This window comes from Miscanthus floridulus, chromosome 4, assembly GCF_019320115.1.
Source record: "Miscanthus floridulus cultivar M001 chromosome 4, ASM1932011v1, whole genome shotgun sequence".
NCBI classification, from domain to species: Eukaryota; Viridiplantae; Streptophyta; class Magnoliopsida; order Poales; family Poaceae; genus Miscanthus; species Miscanthus floridulus.
In genome coordinates, this window is record NC_089583.1 from 115,488,762 (window position 1) to 115,508,196 (window position 19,435).

The following is a 19,435-nucleotide window of genomic DNA, read 5'->3' on the forward strand; positions in this document are numbered from 1 at the left end:
GGAGAGGCCTTCAGAGAATGGAAGGGAAGGGAGAGAGACGACAACGGAGGGCCGGGCGGGTGACGGGCGCGATGGCCAGGCGCGGGCAGGAGGTCTTGCTGCTCGGGCAGGGGAACTAACCGCGAGGGTTTTATTCGGCTCTGCTGCGTCACGGATCAGGGCGCGGCACTGCCGCGTCAAGATCGGTGACGTGACAAGCCCAGCCACGTCACCGGTCAGCGATTTCGGTCGTTGCCACGTCACATCGCTGCCGCGCCACCATTTGGCCACGCTATGACAATAGGCGCGGCAAAAAGTGTTAGTTAAAAAAAAAACAGACGATGTTAGATTTAAAATTAGTTTTTAAAAAATGTTAAAAATTTAAAAAAATCGAAGCCTTCTACTCGCTCCACGGTGCAGGCATCGCTCTTCATTAAAAAATGGATAATCAGAAGGAATGTTGATCAATCCCCGAGTCCCCGTCCCCCCCCCGCTACACCCCCCATCCGGCGGCCGAGCTCCCACGGCGCGGCTGACAGAATGCGCGGTCGCCACCTCCTAAAACCCCTGCCCCTCCTCACCCCTAAACCCCCTTCCCGGCCGCCCGCCGCCCACTTCCGCGCCCGTGCCGCAGCCCATCCGCCAACGCCGCGCCGCGCGCCGCTGGCCGAGCCCGACGTCGGCATCTCCCGCTTCGCCTCCTCCATCCCGGGCTTCCGCGGCGCGCTCAAGCAGCGCTGCTCCGACTTCGTCGTCCACGAGGTCTCCCGCGACGGCGCCCTCGTCCGCCTCACCTCCTTCGATCTCCCCGACGGCGAGGAGGTATTTCTCTCCCGAACTCCCATGCTGCGGATTTGCATTAGTGGACTGGGCTGTAATCTTATCCGCCATCCGCCATGTCCTAGGCTCTGACCTCACTTCGGCTGCCTGGTGTTTGTGGATTTGCACTTTGCAGAGTGGAGATAATGCGGAGGACGGCGACCCCGACGCCGCCGCGAATCCATCGCGGGCGCTCGAGTCGTTCCGGCTGCTCTGCGGCGAAGCGGATTACGACGCGTTGAGGGGATTCCTGGAGAGGGTTTCTGAGGGAGGGGATGGCAATTTGTCGCCAATCATTCTGTCAGCTGATTCAGATAAGGCCCATCGATCGGTGAGTTTGGTTATCCCGAACGTGGTTTCAGTGGATGCCTGGATGATATGTGTGTCACCTGCTCTGTTGTAATTGTTTTTGGTGCAGGAGGTGCACGAGTTCATCAAGAGGAATTTCAAGTTCCTGAACATGGATACGGTTGAGCACAGCGATGGTATTCAGAAATGTATTAGGGTGCGCTTGGGTTCGGGGCCACGTGGTGGGAAAGGAAGGAACAGGAGAGGCATGGACAGTTCAGGCTGGAGAGATGACAAGCCGTTTGACAGTAGAGGCTCTACATCCTGGCCTTATCACCTGGGGAAGTTTCTGAGGTGCTGCCATTTTCTTTTTGTCATATGCATCTATGGTCTGCTGAGATAATGTGTTAGGATGCGCATTTGACTTGTGATTCATATTTCATGTATTTTGATTTTGAAATATAGCTGGTAATAGTAAGCAATATTACCAGGTTTCACCTTTACAAAGAGAACAAGGACACACAAGAGGCACTAGGAGTTATAGGAAAGATGCTAGGGGTTCAGGTAGTCTCCATGTTTTACTTCATCAAAGTACTTCACAAGTTTTCTATTGAGTTGCTCAATTTTCTCATCGATTGGTTGGTGGCCTTAATTTCCACAGCCAAGATCGTTTGGATTTGCAGGAACAAAGGATAAACGTGCTGTTACAACCCAACAGGTATGCCCTGAGTTGTTCCCATTTGTTGGTTTATTGTTGGACAATCTGGGTCAATATGGTCTGGTCGGGTAACAAAGTATTTGAATAAGCTTGATAAAAGGCTGATCTCAGTGTGAACCCCCCCCCCCCCCTCCTCCCAATTCTCTATCTTTTTTTCCCACTGTCCTGATGATTCCCTGCCTTTTTGATCAGGTGACACTTTTCAAAGTGCATGCCAGTAGGTTGGCTGCTCTTAATAGCAAACTCGTAGGTATCAGAGTTGGAGACTTTAGGTAACCATTCAAGCATATAGCTATGAACTGCTTTATGTAAAATCACTGACTACTTAGCTGCAAATGGCTCTCCAGTTACGCGAAGGAGGGCCTTACTCTTGGTCAACTCAGAGGGAACCACTTTGCAATTACTTTGAGGTGTGTACTCTCCTTGCTATGTGTGGCACTATTGGCAGCATTAGCATGCTGGTCGTATGTCATGAATGGTCTTCATGAAACTGCTTGTGCTTTGCCAATTTTGATGCTGCACGTGCACTATGAAACATGTCGTTGGAATCACGATAAAATGCTTGGTGGCTTGCTTTTAAGTTACAACTTATAAGGAACTCTAGAATTTTGTCCATCATTTTGCGCTATTATCTTTGGTCCACTTACTTGGGCCATGACCTTGTTTTCTAATTAAAGAAATAAAGAGTGAACAGATAATTCATGTTTCCCGTTTCTTTTATCTCTCCCAGGAATGTTATTGCAGAATCGACCGATGTTATAAATGCTGCAGTTAATGGTCTAAGTAAAAATGGATTTATCAATTACTATGGCTTACAGGTACAGGAACATGCTTCAAGTTAGTACTGTTTTTATATTATTATGTGATGTGTAGTTCATCATTTTTTGCTTCTTATGCCTGTTAAGATATGATTTTTTGTTCGTTATTCTGCAAATCATAATAGTTTGCTTCCATTGTGTTTGATAGCGCTTTGGCAGCGGTTCTGTACCTACTCACTTTGTTGGTGCTGCTTTGCTTAGAGGAGAGTGGAGACATGCTGTTAGCTTGATTCTTGGTACAAGGGTAGGCGGTATTCTTTTTTCCCTATTAAATAACTAAATAATTTATGTTAAATGTGAATATTTGAAACTTAGCCCTAAGCCAAGCTAATAATGTGAGGAGAGGTAGAGAAAGACCGAAATTGACAAAGGGGGAGGCAAGACCTATGTTTGAATAGGAGTGCTTGGAAAGTAGCTATTGAAGTGCCTGAATCGTGACTAGGGGCTCTTGGTGGGTTTCAACTCTAGCCTACCGCAACTTGCTTGGGACTGAAAGGCTTTGTTGTTGTTGTTGTGAATCTTAACTCACTTCTAGCAGTTTCATGCAATGAATGACGTGCAGGTACATTATAAATGGCATGTTGATGTTGATGCAACACTTAGGGGCATGCCCCGACATCTCACAGTGGAGAGAGCTATTGTAGGTTTCCTTGATCTTTTTGCAGACATAAGTACATGTTGCCAAAATAAATTCATACACCTTTTCCTTCCTAGCACATTTACTGCATAGTTTTGGGATGCTGGGATTTGATTGGTCCTAGGCTCCTACTCCGTAGTTTCCTACAGAGTCCACTTATATAAAAAGTAAGATATAGGTATTTGTGTTTCCCGCCTGCCAAGAGCTTTCTTGACTACACAATACAGAGTCTATGTGAACTGTTGAGGTGTTTGGTGCAGTTCCACTCATGAATTTTAAGTTCAGCAGTTCGGTTTTAGCATCAGTTTCAAACAAGGAGGCTTTGAGAGGTAAACCAGGCTTGGCAATTGGTCCAGAGTGGTGAAAGTTGCTCAAATATTTGCATGCCTGGATAGACATGTTCTTTACACTACACTAGTTTAGGCACCTCTAGCCTCTAGGTACTAGGCAGCACCATACAGCCTTCCTTACTCATAGCAATTTGAAATGTCAGGTAATACACAATTACTTTTTCTGTACAAAATGTACCCAACCAAAAGATAAAAGTCGTTTACTTGCACAGTAAGAGGTAATAAATAGAAAATTCCCTTTCTGTCCTGCTTTTGTGAGATTGAGTTTTGCATTTTCTCCAATATTTACTAAGTGATCATGATAATTCATGAATGCCATATTTTATGTTCATTCTTGTTACCATTTAAGATTTTACATTCTTGCTTGTTGTCAGTCTGAATTCAATTGCATTAATGTGGGAGCCTTAGAACTATGTTTTCTTTCATTTCCAGCTTCAGAGATTGAAGAAGTACCCCGGTAACTATCTACAAGCACTAATGGCTATACCTAAAACACTGAGACTGATGTATGTTGCAATACATTATCTAAATTCTCATTCGTATTGCTAATTATGTAATGAAGAATGTGGTACATCACTGTTATGTAAGAAATTAGTATTCAAAATCTACTGTCAGAATATATTGTTAGGGCTTTTCGTATTTACTTTGTGCTCTGGTACTCCAATGGAACCATGCTGTGCAGGTATGTACATAGCTACCAGAGTTACCTATGGAATCATGCTGCAAGTATGAGAGTGGAAAAGTATGGTAAGTCTACTTGTGCATTGGATTCTGCTGCTCTCGTTCAAGCTGTTGTTCTAAAACTAACCTTTCGCTTTCTAGGGAGTAGGGACTAGTATATACTCTTGTTTCTTCTGTATATGCTAATGGCTGAACTCACAGGTATTTCACAAGTTGTAGAAGGTGACTTAGTTTACAAAACAGGGTCCTCTCTTGGAGAAGCAACTACCACGGATACGTTTGATGATGATGATGATAGCCATGCTAATTCACCTGAAATGGAATTGTCTTGTAAAACACTTCCTGAAGAAATGATCCAGTCTGTGAAGGTATGCTATAAAAAATCGTTACTGAGCATACTTCTGACGGCGAACCTTTCCATAACACTGATATAACAAAATTCCCAATCATGCGCTTCTCTTCTAGTTAGTTGATTCTGAAGATTTATTGAAGGCAGTCTACTCGTTTGAGGATGTTGTCCTCCCTTTGCCTGGGTGAGGACTGAGGAGCATATGCTTATGTCGTATGTTTTTGTGATTTGAGTGTTATGCACTTATGCTTGCTATTTTCCACGTGCAGGTCAGAAACATTGTTTCCTGGGAATGAAGTTGCTAGGATTTATCATGAAATAGCCAAGAAGGTAATGAGTTTTGTCATGAACTTTTCAGTTATTCAAGAGGTTTGTTGTGTTATTGTTGGAACGTGGATTGCTACGAAGGTGATAGTAGTGGGACGTGGAGGGGTTAGGCTTGAACGCCCGGCGGCGCCGTGCTCGGCGCCGAAGCTAGGGCTGTGGACGAGGGTGTGAGCGCTGGGGCGCCAGGGAGCGAGAGAGATGAATCTCAATCTCTGGCTGATTCTCATTAATGAATAGTGTTCCACACTTATAACCAAATGCTAACAAATCTCTCCTCACTCTAAGGAATAATGAAACAAACTCCTAATGTCTCTGATGGTAACAAACCAAACGAAACAAACTTCTGAAGACTCGGCTGCCGCGAACAAACTGCGACGCCGCGACGTGGTGACCGCGCGCTGGTTCGCTCCTGCCGCGGTCCACCTACTGGCTTTGTCGCGGCGTTGGTATACCTTGCCGACCATAACAGTTATGAACTGAAGAAACATCTTTAATGAACTAATGATAACTAGATTATGTTGTACAAGCATCTTATGCTCTTTTATGCCCAAAAAAGGATATAATTGAATTTTTCTGTTTACATGCATATGATTTGGAGTATCTAGTTATGAAATATAAATGTTTAGTCTGAAAGTTATGATGAGGAAATGGTTTATTAGGTCATGAAGTCCTTTAACTTTTAGTGTTTCTTCCATCGGTTACTATATTATCTCTCTTTAGAGAAATCTTTTTGACAAACTCATGGAATACATAATTCTTCCAGTCAGATTATGAAGACGTGATAGAGTTTCACACGTTCAAATTATTTCTTCTCCAACGACCACCATAATGTTCATCTTAATTTTGTGACACAGGATGGCATTAGCCTGATAGAGAGCGCCCATGGTATCAAGTAAGTCAGCTCTGTCACAAGGTCCATTTTTTTGCTGTCTGACTCCTCCTTTGAACAGCTTAGTGGTGCTTACGAACTGTAATCATACACTGCCACTAGAAAGTTCCTTCTGATTTCACCAGAAGGAAAATGAGGGTTTAAAATGACATTTATCTATGTAGGCTTTCCTTTTTGGTTCTTTATGCACAATATACTTTTAGGCCAGTGGAGCAAGTTCTTATTTGTCATACATTTCTTTGACTGTCATTTGTTAGGGACTTCTCGATTACAAGCATGAAAGGAGGTTACCGCCGCGTACTCCAACGCCCTATTGATTTTGAATGGTACACACAATACAAGCAGAGGTTTTCTGTTCCGTCGAATCAAATGCTTTGTCCCCTATCTTTTAGATTTAAACTTTATTTTTCTGTATATTTATTCATAGTGAATTTAGATGAACAACCCAAGCTAATTGTATATGTACTCCTGTACGACATTTGGTGCTATGATTTGTTTTTTAATGAATGCAGGGACCTAATGACTTACACTAATGACAATACATCCTTTAGTACCAACTGATTTAGATATTCTATCAGAAACCCAGTCATCAGAAACAAATCAACCGTTATCTGATGGGACTTGCAGTTGTCCATCAAGTGATTCCAGGTTGCAAGCTTCATTGGACACCTCTGGACCAACCATTGAAGCTAGCTCAGTAGAAACCAAATCAATTGGCATCTCAGATCTGTCACCAGAGAAACTGGCTGTGAAATTAGAATTTACTCTACCAGCATCATCTTATGCTACAATGGCCATAAGGGAGTTGGCGAAAACTTCAACTTTGGTGATTTCCTGGTCAATTCTTTTATTTGGTTTTGAAAATACTTAAATTATCTTTGCTACTCCTTCATTTCATCTTTTGGTCATCGAACCGAACTATTGGGGCTCGACCACGATCACATAATTTTCTTTAGGGTGTCTCACTCAATGCTTTCCTTTTGACAGACAATTATCGTACAACTAAACAATCTATTTCTTCAGTTTGCACTTCAATGCTTGAACTCATCCACCCGTATAGTCCATAATGCTATGTTTTTCTTTGGTCATGTGCAGGCTGCTTGCCAGAAAACATTAAATGGCTGACCGAGCCTTACGTGTAGAATGCATTCTTCACAAGCTGGTATCCATTGTGACAAAATCACAGAATACATCATGTGGGTTTAGCTGGTACGTCACAATTGAAAATTTTGTTACTAAAATATACCTTTTCTTCAATACCTTAATTTCACATTATGATTTCCGGACTTGTTTCGGTACTTGGTTGCCTACAGATATTTTCTTTTCTGAATCATACTATTTGGAGGATTTCTCTACTTATGGAGCTTTTAAAACAGATTGTCTGAGTGTGCGCCAGATGGTCAATTACATGGATGAACTACTACTTGAGGTTAGTTATTAAACATGAGAGTTGCGTGTTTAGATCCTAAAAACTATATAATAATTTCCTGTAGTAGCTTGCCTTGAAGTTGTATAATTTAATTTAGAGTAAATTGCAGAGGAAATTCCTAGGCTTGCTTCCCATGGTTGTGCTACTTGGATCCCTGGACATGAGAATTGCATGTTTAGATCCTAACTTTATAAGTTGATCAATGGAGATCAAAATTTTAATTAGAAAATGTAATTGGGGATTATATAGTGCCTTGGCTAGTCTGAATGTTGCTTCATTATGTGATCATTTGAAACCACTATTGTCAAATAAAAAATAATAGTTAGTGTTATATAATTTTCTGTGGGCAGGTGGAGTTTTTCTTTCTAAAAGTTTGTTTTATCCCCAAATTGGCATAAATCTGAATTTCTCTTTGATCAAATTTTCAAAATTAGTTTGGACTCTATTTGCATTTGACTATTGGTAAGTACAGAGTAGTGAATTAGTGATTGTGCGTGCAGACTGCAGAGCAGGAAGATGAGCACTTAAGTAGCCGTCTAAGTTAGTTTGAAATTAATATTCCCTATCATATAAGGACCAAATGGTTCTTAAAAATATGTCCAGCTAATTAGTGTACTTATTGCAATTGGTAGTGTAATTCAAAATTCAGACATGACATGGAATAATAATCTGTACATTTGTCAATATACTACCACTGTTTTTGGTCAGCAAAGTTAATGATTTTGCCTTGTTTTACCATTTGATTTCATCTTCTTTTACCAACAAACTGTAGGTTTGTCAATTTACCCTGCAACGTTTGGCTTGACTTGTCTTATTTCATCTTCCCAGTGTATTGTCGAGAGCTACCCTGATACATGAGACATGTTCTTGAAAATCATAATCGATGTACTAGAACATTAAGCTACCCTGCTCAGCAAAGATGACTTGCCTTATTTCATCGTCTGTTGCTGGATACCCTCACGCTGTTCCATGATTTTTGAGAAAACTGGAACAGATGCTGGTCTGTCATATATGGATGTAGGTAGCTTTACCTTTTGCAGATAGATCTTTTAGTTTTTAGTTATTCATCATATATTGTGATGTCTGAATTGAGGTCGCAACCTCGTCGGCATGCACATATGACTATGGACTTCTCACTACTGCGAGACGTGCACTACCTCATCTCGTCCATGTGCGTACCACTGTACCAGCATTTCCGGCTAAGATGCGGCTGATGGGTGCCTGGGTCATCAGGTGAACCGCAATTATAGCTGGAAAGAATATACATAGCCAGCTACAGAAGCTACCGATCGATCCTCTATTCGCTCTGTCCATGAGACCATGAGTTACTACTGCTTCATAGTAATAACACGTATATTACTACTGTACTGCAGCTGCAGCGCATGCTTAGTACGTCCCAAACTGTCAGAAAAGGTGGTAAAGGGTTTACCATAGTTTTCGTCCTTCATCCAAAAGGATATGCTCAAATACATTTGTTTAATTTCAGTGGTTTCTGACTTGAGCCATTACCTCGCCCGATTCTCAAAAGAGGTATCCAGTGGTGCTAGCTCACGCAGCGTCCCATTTCTTAACACAAAAAACCTGGCCCTCAATGCTTATCTCTTGTACGGTAGGCACACATGCGTTGAACCGATATATATTGTCACAAACTATGACATCAGTTCGAAAGCTCCGCTGCGGTCGTCGGTTATTGGATAAGCATGCTTAGCCCATGCACGGTCGCCCTGAAACTTGCCGGTCATCTAGCCACTGAACACGAGTCATCCTTCGAAAAAAACATAAACGCAAGTCGGTATCAGTATCTTTCTCCCCTGACAAAAACATCACCATCGCTATCCTTTCAGAGTCTCATTCGCCTCATCAGAAAACCACGGAAAAGCGCGGCGGTGGGACAGGTTCCGCACCTGCAGCGACCGGGTCTGCAAAGCCAAAGCATTTGCCAAATCCTGGGCTGAATCCACGTGCCGCACATGGAACCGCCCGGTGGCCCCTTGTCCCGGCCCACCGCTGCTCGCCTGCTTTGCCGATCGATGGACGATAACGGGTGAACGCTAGGACGGTGATAAGCGCACCACCCTCTCGCTCTCAGCGCGGAATCGGGATTGGAGCACCGCACCTGGCGAGAGCCGAGAGATACGATACGCCCCCGCCGCACACGCAGCAGGCGTTTGTCACGCTCAGGGTGGTCCGAAAAAGCATGGTTGGAAGAGGTACGCAGGAATGGGCGCATGGCAATCGCGTCCCGGGACCGACCGGAGAGGGGAGCACGATGGGGACCTGGGAGCACTCGCTCTCGTACGTAACTTGCGCAGCAGCGCACCTGCAATTTTTGCATAGCAAGTCATAATTGTCGTTGTCAGCGCACTTGTACAGGTTCGTTATTGGTTGCCTACACCATCTTCTGCACGATTAATTTGTCCGAGATCGGTGTACAGTAACTCCGGGGGTTCTGCTCACCACCCACAGTTCGTACAGTGCGTGCGGATCAGTGCAAAAATGGCACCATCTTGGTTGCAATTTTGCGAAGAACTCGGATGTCTGCGCGCGACAGGGAAAGCCGCAAAGCAGGCCGCACGAAAATGGGAGCAAAGACTGCGTCAGCTGATCAGCTCCGAGCTCCGTGGAAAATTCGCCGGTTTTGGATGCATATGCATCCTTCACGCCCGGGCAGGGGCAGACCGGCAGAGCGTGACTGACTGACTGATGCAGCAGCAGCAGCAGGCCAGCAGCTATAGGAGAAGCCTCCTGGTCATGTGGGTCGCCCAGGCGGCCCATGCCCATGCCAGCCTGGCACATACGACAAGTGGGCGTCGGCTAGCGGGTTCCTTAACCAAACGGGTTAGCAGCGCTTGACGCTGTGATCAGACGCTGGTAACAAAGTCACGGGTCAGATCAGATTCAGATCTCGTGCACTGCACGCGGGCCGAGGGCGATTAAAAGTCCCCCAGCTCCCCGCACCGGAATAGTAGGATTTCCAGAGACACAGAAACAAACGGAGAAGCAGAGAAACCCTTTCCACGCAGATTCATCCGGTTCGGTTCGGACCACGCGGGACGGGCGCGGGAGAGATGAGCGCGGCGGAGGAGGACGCGGCTGCCGCTGCGGCGGATGGGGGATCCGGTGGCGGGGGCAGCGGCGCTGGGTCGTCGGAAGGGGTCGCGCGGCGCCGGTTCGACGACAAGGGCCTCGTCGCCCGCACCTCGCTCATCCTGTGGCACACGCACCAGAACGACGTCGGCGCCGTGCGGAAGCTGCTGGAGGAGGACGCCGCGCTCGTCAACGCCCGGGACTACGACAGCCGCACGCCGCTCCACGTCGCCGCGCTCCACGGATGGCACGACGTCGCCGAGTGCCTCATCGCCAACGGCGCCGACGTCAACGCCCAGGACCGCTGGCAGAACACGGTGGGTGGGTGGGAGTGGGGTGGGCAGTCTCCTCCGACGATCCTCCCCTGCCCCTTGCATCTGCGTTTGATTTGCATGCTCTGTCTGTTCCGATGTCGCGGGCTCGATTTGGGTTGATGCTGCGCCTTGGGCTCTTTGTTTTCGTGTTGGAACGATTCAGAGGTTTCAGATCCTACTCTCTTCTGTTGGGATACGATTGGCTTGTCGAATTTGACAATTTGGAAAGGCACGCGATCAGCTACATCCACGCTCTGCAGCTTTTCATCCTACTACTGCGTTGTACTCTTTCATCTTCTGCGTTGGGCTTGGGAACCGGTTTTCCTTAGTGTCTCGACCTTGCTGCATTTGAGGAATTTGCAGATTGCGCTGCGAATTCATGGGGTCTCGCGCTTGCTATGTTGGCTTGTCAAATGTGCCGGTGCTACAATGATCGGTGCATTCCGCTCTTAAAGCATGTTTTTATGACATTTGTTTCCTCGCGACGAGTCATACTTTCATTCAGTCTCGATTGTTGCTTATTTGGTTCGGTTTGGTGTTAAAGTCTTGATGTAGAAGCCTGGCGTGGTTATGTCCAGTGCACTTCTAGGTTTATGTTGGCTGATGGGTTATATTCGTGCTGTAGTGCTGTAAATATTGACTGGCTTGGTCCAGACTCTCATATTATGATGTCACACTTAGGACGATTGGTAATCATGCTAACATTTCTATGGTTTGTGAACAGCCACTAGCTGATGCGGAGGGCGCAAAGAGGCAGTCCATGATTGAGCTGCTCAAGGAGCACGGCGGATTGACATATGTATGTGGTCGATAACTTGATTTAACAGGTTGTCTTGGTTATTGGATTGCAAAGTTTTAGGTTGAATAGGTTTGACCTGTAGCTCAAGATTACTAAATCTGTAACTTGAACACCAGGTATTCCAATTCCACCTGTCACTGTATGGTATGGATTTAGTGGGTGAGTCCCCTGTATATTGCTCTGCAGCTGTTATCGGTGCAATGTTTCTAAATACGTATCCAGGACACATGGTCCCCAATATTGTTGTCGGAAGTAGAGGTGTCCTCTCTTTCTTTGGCAAAATATTAGGTGATCTAAGGGGGAGGACTTGGTGATTTACACATGCTCTGTTTAGTTGATACTTTTGGCTTACCTTTTGCTTGCAACTAGATTAATCATGCTCTGCTGGACTACGAGTTTTAAAACTGGCGGTTGTAAATATGATATGATTATGCAGATTGATGCATCATGTGATCGTTCTCATCTCCTTCGAATTTTTCCTTTTTACCCTGTAGGGGAAAACTGGAAGCCATTTTGAACCAAAGACGATTCCACCACCTCTAACAAATAAGGCTGACTGGGAGATTAACCCACTTGAATTGGACTTTACAAAAGCACAAGTTATCGGAAAGGTTTCAAGTCTTGAAACATCTCTTTCTCAATACAATTATTTGATAAAGTATTAGCATAGTTTAATGATTTACTGTACTTCACTTTTAGTTCCTTTTGTATTGGGTTATCTTAAGTTCGTGTAACCTGCTTCCTACAACAGGGCTCTTTCGGTGAAATTCTGAAAGCAAATTGGCGAGGAACACCTATTGCTGTCAAGCGCATTCTTCCATCCTTATCTGATGACAGGCTGGTGATGTAAGCCAATCATATCAGAATAACTACCAACCTCCTTGCTTGCTCCAACTGATTGATTGTACAACAACTTTTCATCAATCGTAGTTAACTATAGTGTTCTAGTTACAAGATACATGTTTGTGTTGTGTATGCATGTTTATGTAATGTTTTTTTTCCCTTTCCTGCAGCCAAGATTTTAAGCATGAAGTGAACTTGCTAATAAAGCTGAGACATCCAAATATTGTCCAGTTCCTTGGAGCAGTTACAGAAACCAAGCCTCTAATGCTAATTACTGAGTTTCTACGAGGAGTATGTATTTTGCTTTGTGTTCAACTATCATTTTGCGTGGACTATTTGGAACTTGCTCATGTTAGGTTAAATGCATTTTTTCAGGGTGATCTTCATCAATATCTGAAGGACAAAGGTGCACTCAACCCACTTAACGCTGTTAGTTTTGCACTGGATATTGCAAGGTACTCTCACCTCATGTGCTTGAATCTTAGTGCATACACCTCTGTTTCACTGTGTTTGTCCATAGCACAACAAGTACTTGATTTGGGATGGCCATGCGCTCCCCTATTAATTACATGATAGAACTATTTCTCTTGTTTCAAAGCACTTGATTCGGGAATGGGAGTGAAAACATATATACAATAATTACACAATTGATGTCCTCAATGGACAAACATTGCGAGACGTATTCTCCCAAGGCCGAGGACAAACACAGCGAAACGTCCTCGAGTAATATTGTGTTCTCCTCAAGGCCTTTATAGTTGTAATATTGTTAAGAACAGCCGTTATGCTATTTAAATAATTTCTCGTGTAATATATAGTAGTTAAGAATAGCCTTGACCGTGAGTACATTGACTCTGCAGTTACAAATGCATCTATTTATCATCCCTCGTGAGATCATGTCAAATCTATTAACAGCATTATAAACTTATGGTAACATGGTCTGTTGGATCTATTTGAACTGTAGATTGAGAGATGGCGTGCCATAATAGTATATGCATTCTAGTTATGCCATAAACACCATATCCTTGAGCCTTCATATACTGCCTGCATGTATTTCTGACTCACCTCATTGCATACCACTGTCACTCCTCCAATGTATTAGCTGTTTTTCCATAATTCTTAGCTGTAATAATTGAGTCTTGTGTTATTTTCTTCATTATGTTTTTTTCTTTTGCAGAGGAATGGCATATCTTCATAATGAGCCTAATGTTGTGATTCACCGAGATTTAAAACCAAGGTTTGTCATGGAATTGCTTGCTTTTGATAATGTGACAATATTTTTTGTCCCAGTCTAACTCAATGTGTCAACTTCTAGAAATATTCTTCTGGTGAATTCTGCTGCCAACCACTTGAAGGTTGGAGACTTCGGCCTTAGCAAGATCATCAAAGCGCAGCACGCGAATGATGTATACAAGATGACTGGAGAGACAGGAAGCTGTAAGCTTCAGGAGCTACCACTCTCCTTTGAATATCTTCTCTTGAATTCAATATATTATGCAATTGTTAATTGTTATGTTTAACTTTGGACAAACATAGATCGGTACATGGCCCCTGAAGTTTTCAAGCACCGGAAATATGACAAGAAAGTTGATATCTTCTCTTTTGCCATGATTCTATATGAGGTAATTTCATCCCTAAAAGTAGAAGCCACCACCCAGCAGTAAGGTGGTATCACTGAATGACCTAAGATTATTCTGTATGATCGTAGATGATGGAAGGTGATCCACCCTTCTCCAACTACGAACCTTATGAGGCTGCTAAGTACGTGGCAGATGGGCATCGCCCAGTTTTCCGTAAAAGTCATACCAATGAGTTGAAGGAGTATGTATTAAGTCAAAAAATCCTTGACACTCTTACAATTGCCATGTTAACATGGATGCTGCAGTATTTTAACTTGTTTTTCTTATTTCTTATTGCAGTTTGGTTGAGCTATGTTGGTCTGGGGATATCAGTCTGAGACCATCTTTCTTGGAGATCCTCAAGAGGCTTGAGAAGCTCAAGGAGCATTATTCGCATGAGAACCACTGGCATTTGTTCCAGTAGCAGTGCATATATAATTATATATTCGTTACTACAACTGGTGTCTTGAATGGGGTTTTCTCGGGAGATCTGACATTGATGAATGTACAGAATTAGGTGCCTCGAGAAAGGTCCAATGAGACTACAAAATTTTCTTGCTGTTTTATGTCGATGCTATTTCTGTTAAACAAAACAGAAGCTTTGTTTGTACCACATCCTTTGCAACTTTGTCTTTAGGTTTTCTCGTTGCTTCTCTCCGTACATTATGAAAAATATTGAGCTATTAGATCATAGTTCTGCAGCATATAGGTTGATGTGGGGTTCTATAGATCAGATGGTTTCCTTTTTCTATTCTTTTCTGTTGCCAGGATCTTTATATGCTTATTGAGAACTGCCTCATTGGTGATGGGAAGTGAATTTACCATGCATATTCTGTAAGTGTTACTTAAGTCAACGAAGTTACTGTAAACTTTATACAGAGAAACATTTTACGGATTACAAATTTCGTTGTGATTACAATGTACTATGTTACCTTTATGATCTGGAGAAGGTGATTCTTTGCAGTTTACTGAATGAACTGGTAACTACTACGGCGCTGCAGTCTCAAGTTTCACTGCAACTGTAGCATATGATAGTTATCAGGTTACCGGCCATCGATCATTGCAGTCATGGTGTAACAGCCATGCTGCAGACTACACCCAGATGATTACATGTGGAACTGGCGATTAGAGTCTAGGAACGTCGGGCTTTTCATAGCTCTGCTTCACAATAGCTAGCAGGTAAAAAAAGAACAGGCGCTCCAGATTCACAACTATCACGTAAAGAAGAGTCAACACGGTGCTCAAGAAGTCCAAATTACAACACGAACTATTGAATGGAAGACAATTTAGTTTCCCTTTAAAGTTTCTTATAGAAGTTCAACTGGACAGGCTAAAGCATAGTGAAGCATATTTCTCTAGTATGACATACCAGTTTCTTACATGGGATTTCAAGCTCTGTAACAGATCGACAGTTCACCCAAAAATAGGTTACACCTGCGCTGAGGTCTACTGTGAATCAACTACAGCAACTTCTTCCTCTCAAAGAAGGTCTTCAGGTGCCACAGCTGCAAACCTGCCACTGATAAGCAGATGCCAAGGGAGAGGAACCCTAGCCAAGCCATCCTTGAGTTTGTTCGCCTGTTCAGGTCCTGCATTTCCTCTTCCCTGGACACAAGACATGGCCATGTAGTATCAGAATTGCTTTTTAGTTTTCCACAAAATCCATTTTCTCGCTGACTTGGTAGATACTACCTTTCACGCAGATAAAACATCTCTTCATGTATATTTCTTATAGTTTCCTCTAGCTTCTTCAGCTCCAATTCCATCATCTGCAACATATGAGCAATACACATGCATGAACAGAGGCACTAGCCATAAGAAACAGCATGGCAAAAAGTAGTACTATTCTCACAAAAACAAGACAACTTGCTCAGTCTCAGGAATTGATTATGACTTACGAGCAGTGTCAACACAACCAATAAATAACCAGAGGAGCAAATGCTATATGAGACACATTATTAGCAAGATCAGTTATGTTCAATTCCTAGATAGCACTAAAAGTTTAAATTACAACCCAATAATTTGCAAATACGAGGTGAAAAGCAGATAAGCTACACACAGCCACCAAAATGCCCAGTTTCAAGTTCTAAGAAGTCAGCAAAAGGATAAGTCGTCTTTTCTCCAATTCCTTTTCTTCAATGGAAAGTTCAAAAAATACCCTTACGATCAACATTAACCTATAATAGTTCAATGCAGAAACCACGACATCCCAACTTCATCACATATCATCTCTCTCGGTCCACTTCTCTAGAATTTTATGCCAATAGACCAAACTTGTTTAACATATGTTCAATAAGAATCTGACTCTAAATCACATACGATGCTTACCATTAAGCCATGCATAATTAAAACGATATAAAAAAAAAACACCAAGTGAGAGATTAAAACATTACAAATGTCAATTGTATACCTGTTATTCATTCAAGTACAGTCAACATTGTGCACAACTTGTATGAAACTAAGTACACATTGCAATGAAAACCAAGTAAAAACACCACAAAAAAAGTAACGAGCAACCTGTTGGTTACTAAGCTTATGACCTTTCTACATCCACATTGAAGAACATATAATTGAACTGCAGGAATGACTTACTAATATCAATATAAAAAATGCGTACCCAGTGCAGAGAGCTCCCGCTCTGTGCGAGGTCTGGGGAAGGGTGTCAGTGGCAAGCTTTACCCTCGCCTGTACTAATATCAATATACTTTTAAAAAATGACCTTCTTGATTCAAATTACAAAACCACACGAACATATATTTTTTTCCAAAAAATACAGCCCCACAACTGTACCATACTTGAACCCAGCACCAGGGCAGAAAATATAAATATACCACCTGCAAATATACTCCATGACAAGGTAGCAAAACTAAAAAGAACTCATTATGAAGCGCGTAAAACAGACTACAAAAGCATGCACAATCCATACCCAAATTGAACTCAACTTATTTCAGAAAATTGAAAAGCTCTAACTAGTAAAATCTAGCAGTCCAACATGCAAACACACCAAAATCACTATCAAGCTGAAAGTTGCAAAACCAAATGCTCTTCAACATCAATGTGGAACAGAATTGATCAACAAACTGTCAGCATGCACAATCAGAAAATTATTCCTGTCTAAACATACTAGTCCCGCAACCGCACAAGTTAGTCCACACCAAGCACCCAAATCGAAAGAGCAGTCCTGTAATTATGCTGCCACAAGTAAATTAGAACCCTCGATCTATTTTCTTAATTCCAAAAAGTGAACCACTAACCACGCGACCAGATTGGTGGTGAATTGACCAAAACAAAGGTAGGAATCTGAAGAGCGAAGCGAAATACTCACATCGACCTTGCCCTTCTTGGCGACGCTGGGATAGTCCTTGGCAGAGACGCCGCTCCTCCAGTCGAACTCGAACTCGATGGTGACCGGCGGCTTGTGGTCGGGCGCCCAGAAGCAGGCCAGGTAGTCGCCGGCCTCCGCCGCCGTGAAGGCGAAGTGGCCCGACTGCACGTTCTCCGCGTAGTGCATGCTGTTCCCGTACGGCGAAGTCACCTGCCCATCAATCGAAGGAAAGCGCCCCCAATCATCACACGCGCATCGCCATGGGTTCCCCTCCCAAGCCAGATCACCCAATAGCCGCTTGGCGCTGCTCGCTTGCTTACCCTGAGGGAGATGCGGTGCGATTCGGGGAGCTGGGCGTCGGGGAAGTTGGGGTCGGGCCCGACGATGCGGTACTTGCCGACGGCCATGGCGTTGACCTTGATCTCGTCGGAGACGCACTTGGTGTGGCCGGACTCGAGGTCGAACCGGAGGGCGCGGGCCGGCGACGGGGCCGAGAGGAGGGCGGAAGCGACCAGGAAGAGCAGCGCGGACGGGCGCAGCCACCTGGAGGCGGGGGATCCGAGGCGCCGCGCGGCCATCGCCGGAGATCGGGGGCTGGGGAGGTCACGGGGCTGGAATTCGCGTTTGGCTTGTGGGGAGGGGAAGACGATGACGCGATGCGCTGGGCCGTGTCAGAGAGCGCGACTAGTTGAAGAGGTTTCTCAAGTCTGACGTCAGGGTGCTTAAAGCTGCAGTGTTTTTTTTTTTTTTTTGAAAAGGTAAAAGTTCCACTGTATCACAAACATGTCACAGAGATGAAGATTTTGTTACACAGTCGTGGTTTTGTAGCACAAGGTTGATTTTACAAGTTGGATGATGCGCAAGTGCCTGGCAAAAAAAAAAAAAAGACTTGAATTCAAGATGCTTCTTGCCTTTAGCAAGGCTGTCAGCTATCTTATTTACCTCCCTATGAATCTTGCGTATTGTATAGCTTTTTGCTCGGATAATGTTCTGTATTTCATTAATGATTGGACGTATCGACCAATGTCTAGGATTAGTGTGTGGCGATCCATCAAGCACAGCGGAAGGTTGTCAATGAACAGAGTTGCGAAAATTACCTGCCTGCCATCGTTTCTGCGTGCTGGTTCGCTGTTCTTTCCCATCGAGCGACACCTTCCTCTCCGTTCTCGAGCGAGCGCACACCGGCACTAGGGATTGGGGCGGCCGCGCTTCCTTCTTCTCCCTCCCTGGCGGCCGCGCGCATCTCCCTCCTCGCTTAGGCGCGCATCTCCCCCATCCCCGGCGGCGGCGCGGGCCCTGCCCGGAGGCGTGCGTAGACAACCGGCGAGGAGGGTGAAGCCGGCGGAGCTCCCTTGGATTTCGCTAGCCTGCTCGCTGCGGACGCGGCCCTGCCGGTGGACGCGGGCGAGAGGAAGACGCCATGGTCGCGAGTGGATCTCGCCTCAAGCTCTGCCTCCCGTGCGCCCCTCCTCTCCTCGTCCCGCGCCGGTGACCGAGCTCTTCCCCCGAGTGCACCTCCCCCAAATCCGGCAACCGGGCAGCGCCCCTCCTCCCCTGTGCCCAGCTCCCGGACAAGCAGCAGCAGCGGGCTCTATTCTTTCTAGAGGAGAGGCAGTGGCTCTTTATCAAATTTCTTTCAAATTTGCATGTAAAAATCTTAATCGACCTTAATCAATTTTGTTCTTTGTATATAACTCTACCAGTTTGTTTCAAGGGCAGAGATCGAATTCTCAACGGTTTGAGAGATCTAGAGCTTCAAAGTTTGGTAAATTTGATACCCAATTGGGATGCATGTCAAGTTCAGAGCTTCATTTCTATGCAAAACTTACAAAATTAATTTCCCTTTTCTAAAATTGCTATTTATAGTGAATCAGTGAATAACACAGTATTTTACAACCAAATTGCATATAAACAACGTCTAAAGTAGACCGAGGTATTATAGACCTTTTACACAGCTCACAGTACCATAGTTGTTTTAGCCAAACGGCTTTCAACTTTCTCCCAGCTGACATTCCACAACAGCGTTTTCATAGCCCACAACCCACAACAACTTTTTCCCAAAGCAACAACTCAACCAAACGGACCCTGGGCCAAGGGTACCTGCACTGTCAGTATATATGACCACCACCAAGCTATTGGCCCAGCAGCCGTGGAGGTCCGCAAAGGC

At 44.4% G+C, this 19,435-nt stretch overlaps 2 protein-coding genes and 1 pseudogene across 2 annotated transcripts; 2 read left to right on the plus strand and 1 right to left on the minus strand.

Annotated features, from left to right (window-relative positions):
* Positions 1-492: 492 nt before the first annotated feature.
* Positions 493-8,319, plus strand: LOC136550429 (uncharacterized; annotated as a pseudogene).
* A 1,859-nt stretch (positions 8,320-10,178) lies between these two features.
* LOC136550430 (serine/threonine-protein kinase VIK-like) lies at positions 10,179-14,882 on the plus strand. Its single transcript, XM_066542001.1, has 11 exons — positions 10,179-10,688; positions 11,410-11,484; positions 11,979-12,095; positions 12,236-12,330; positions 12,498-12,618; positions 12,703-12,782; positions 13,502-13,561; positions 13,640-13,761; positions 13,861-13,946; positions 14,033-14,145; positions 14,244-14,882. The coding sequence occupies exons 1-11, from the start codon at positions 10,353-10,355 to the stop codon at positions 14,365-14,367; spliced, it is 1,329 nt and encodes a 442-aa protein (XP_066398098.1). The 5' UTR covers positions 10,179-10,352; the 3' UTR covers positions 14,368-14,882.
* A 263-nt stretch (positions 14,883-15,145) lies between these two features.
* On the minus strand, positions 15,146-18,017 carry LOC136550431 (transmembrane emp24 domain-containing protein p24delta9-like). The gene is made up of 4 exons (XM_066542003.1): positions 17,589-18,017; positions 17,269-17,478; positions 15,636-15,712; positions 15,146-15,548 (listed from the first exon to the last, which is right to left on the minus strand). Exons 1-4 carry the CDS (start codon positions 17,844-17,846, stop codon positions 15,404-15,406), a joined length of 690 nt encoding a protein of 229 aa, XP_066398100.1. The 5' UTR covers positions 17,847-18,017; the 3' UTR covers positions 15,146-15,403.
* Positions 18,018-19,435: the final 1,418 nt, after the last annotated feature.

Excerpts from the sequence above, each read along its gene's own strand:
- LOC136550431 (XM_066542003.1), bottom strand. The coding sequence starts at position 17,846 with ATGGCCGCGCGGCGCCTCGGATCCCCCGCCTCCAGGTGGCTGCGCCCG. Across the intron at positions 17,479-17,588 it reads CGCACCGCATCTCCCTCAGG|GTGACTTCGCCGTACGGGAA; the intron begins GTAAGCAAGCGA and ends ATTGATGGGCAG. Across the intron at positions 15,549-15,635 it reads ATGTTTTATCTGCGTGAAAG|GGAAGAGGAAATGCAGGACC; the intron begins GTAGTATCTACC and ends TCTTGTGTCCAG.
- LOC136550430 (XM_066542001.1), top strand. The coding sequence starts at position 10,353 with ATGAGCGCGGCGGAGGAGGACGCGGCTGCCGCTGCGGCGGATGGGGGA. Across the intron at positions 12,783-13,501 it reads TTTGCACTGGATATTGCAAG|AGGAATGGCATATCTTCATA; the intron begins GTACTCTCACCT and ends TTTCTTTTGCAG. Across the intron at positions 13,762-13,860 it reads GACTGGAGAGACAGGAAGCT|ATCGGTACATGGCCCCTGAA; the intron begins GTAAGCTTCAGG and ends GGACAAACATAG.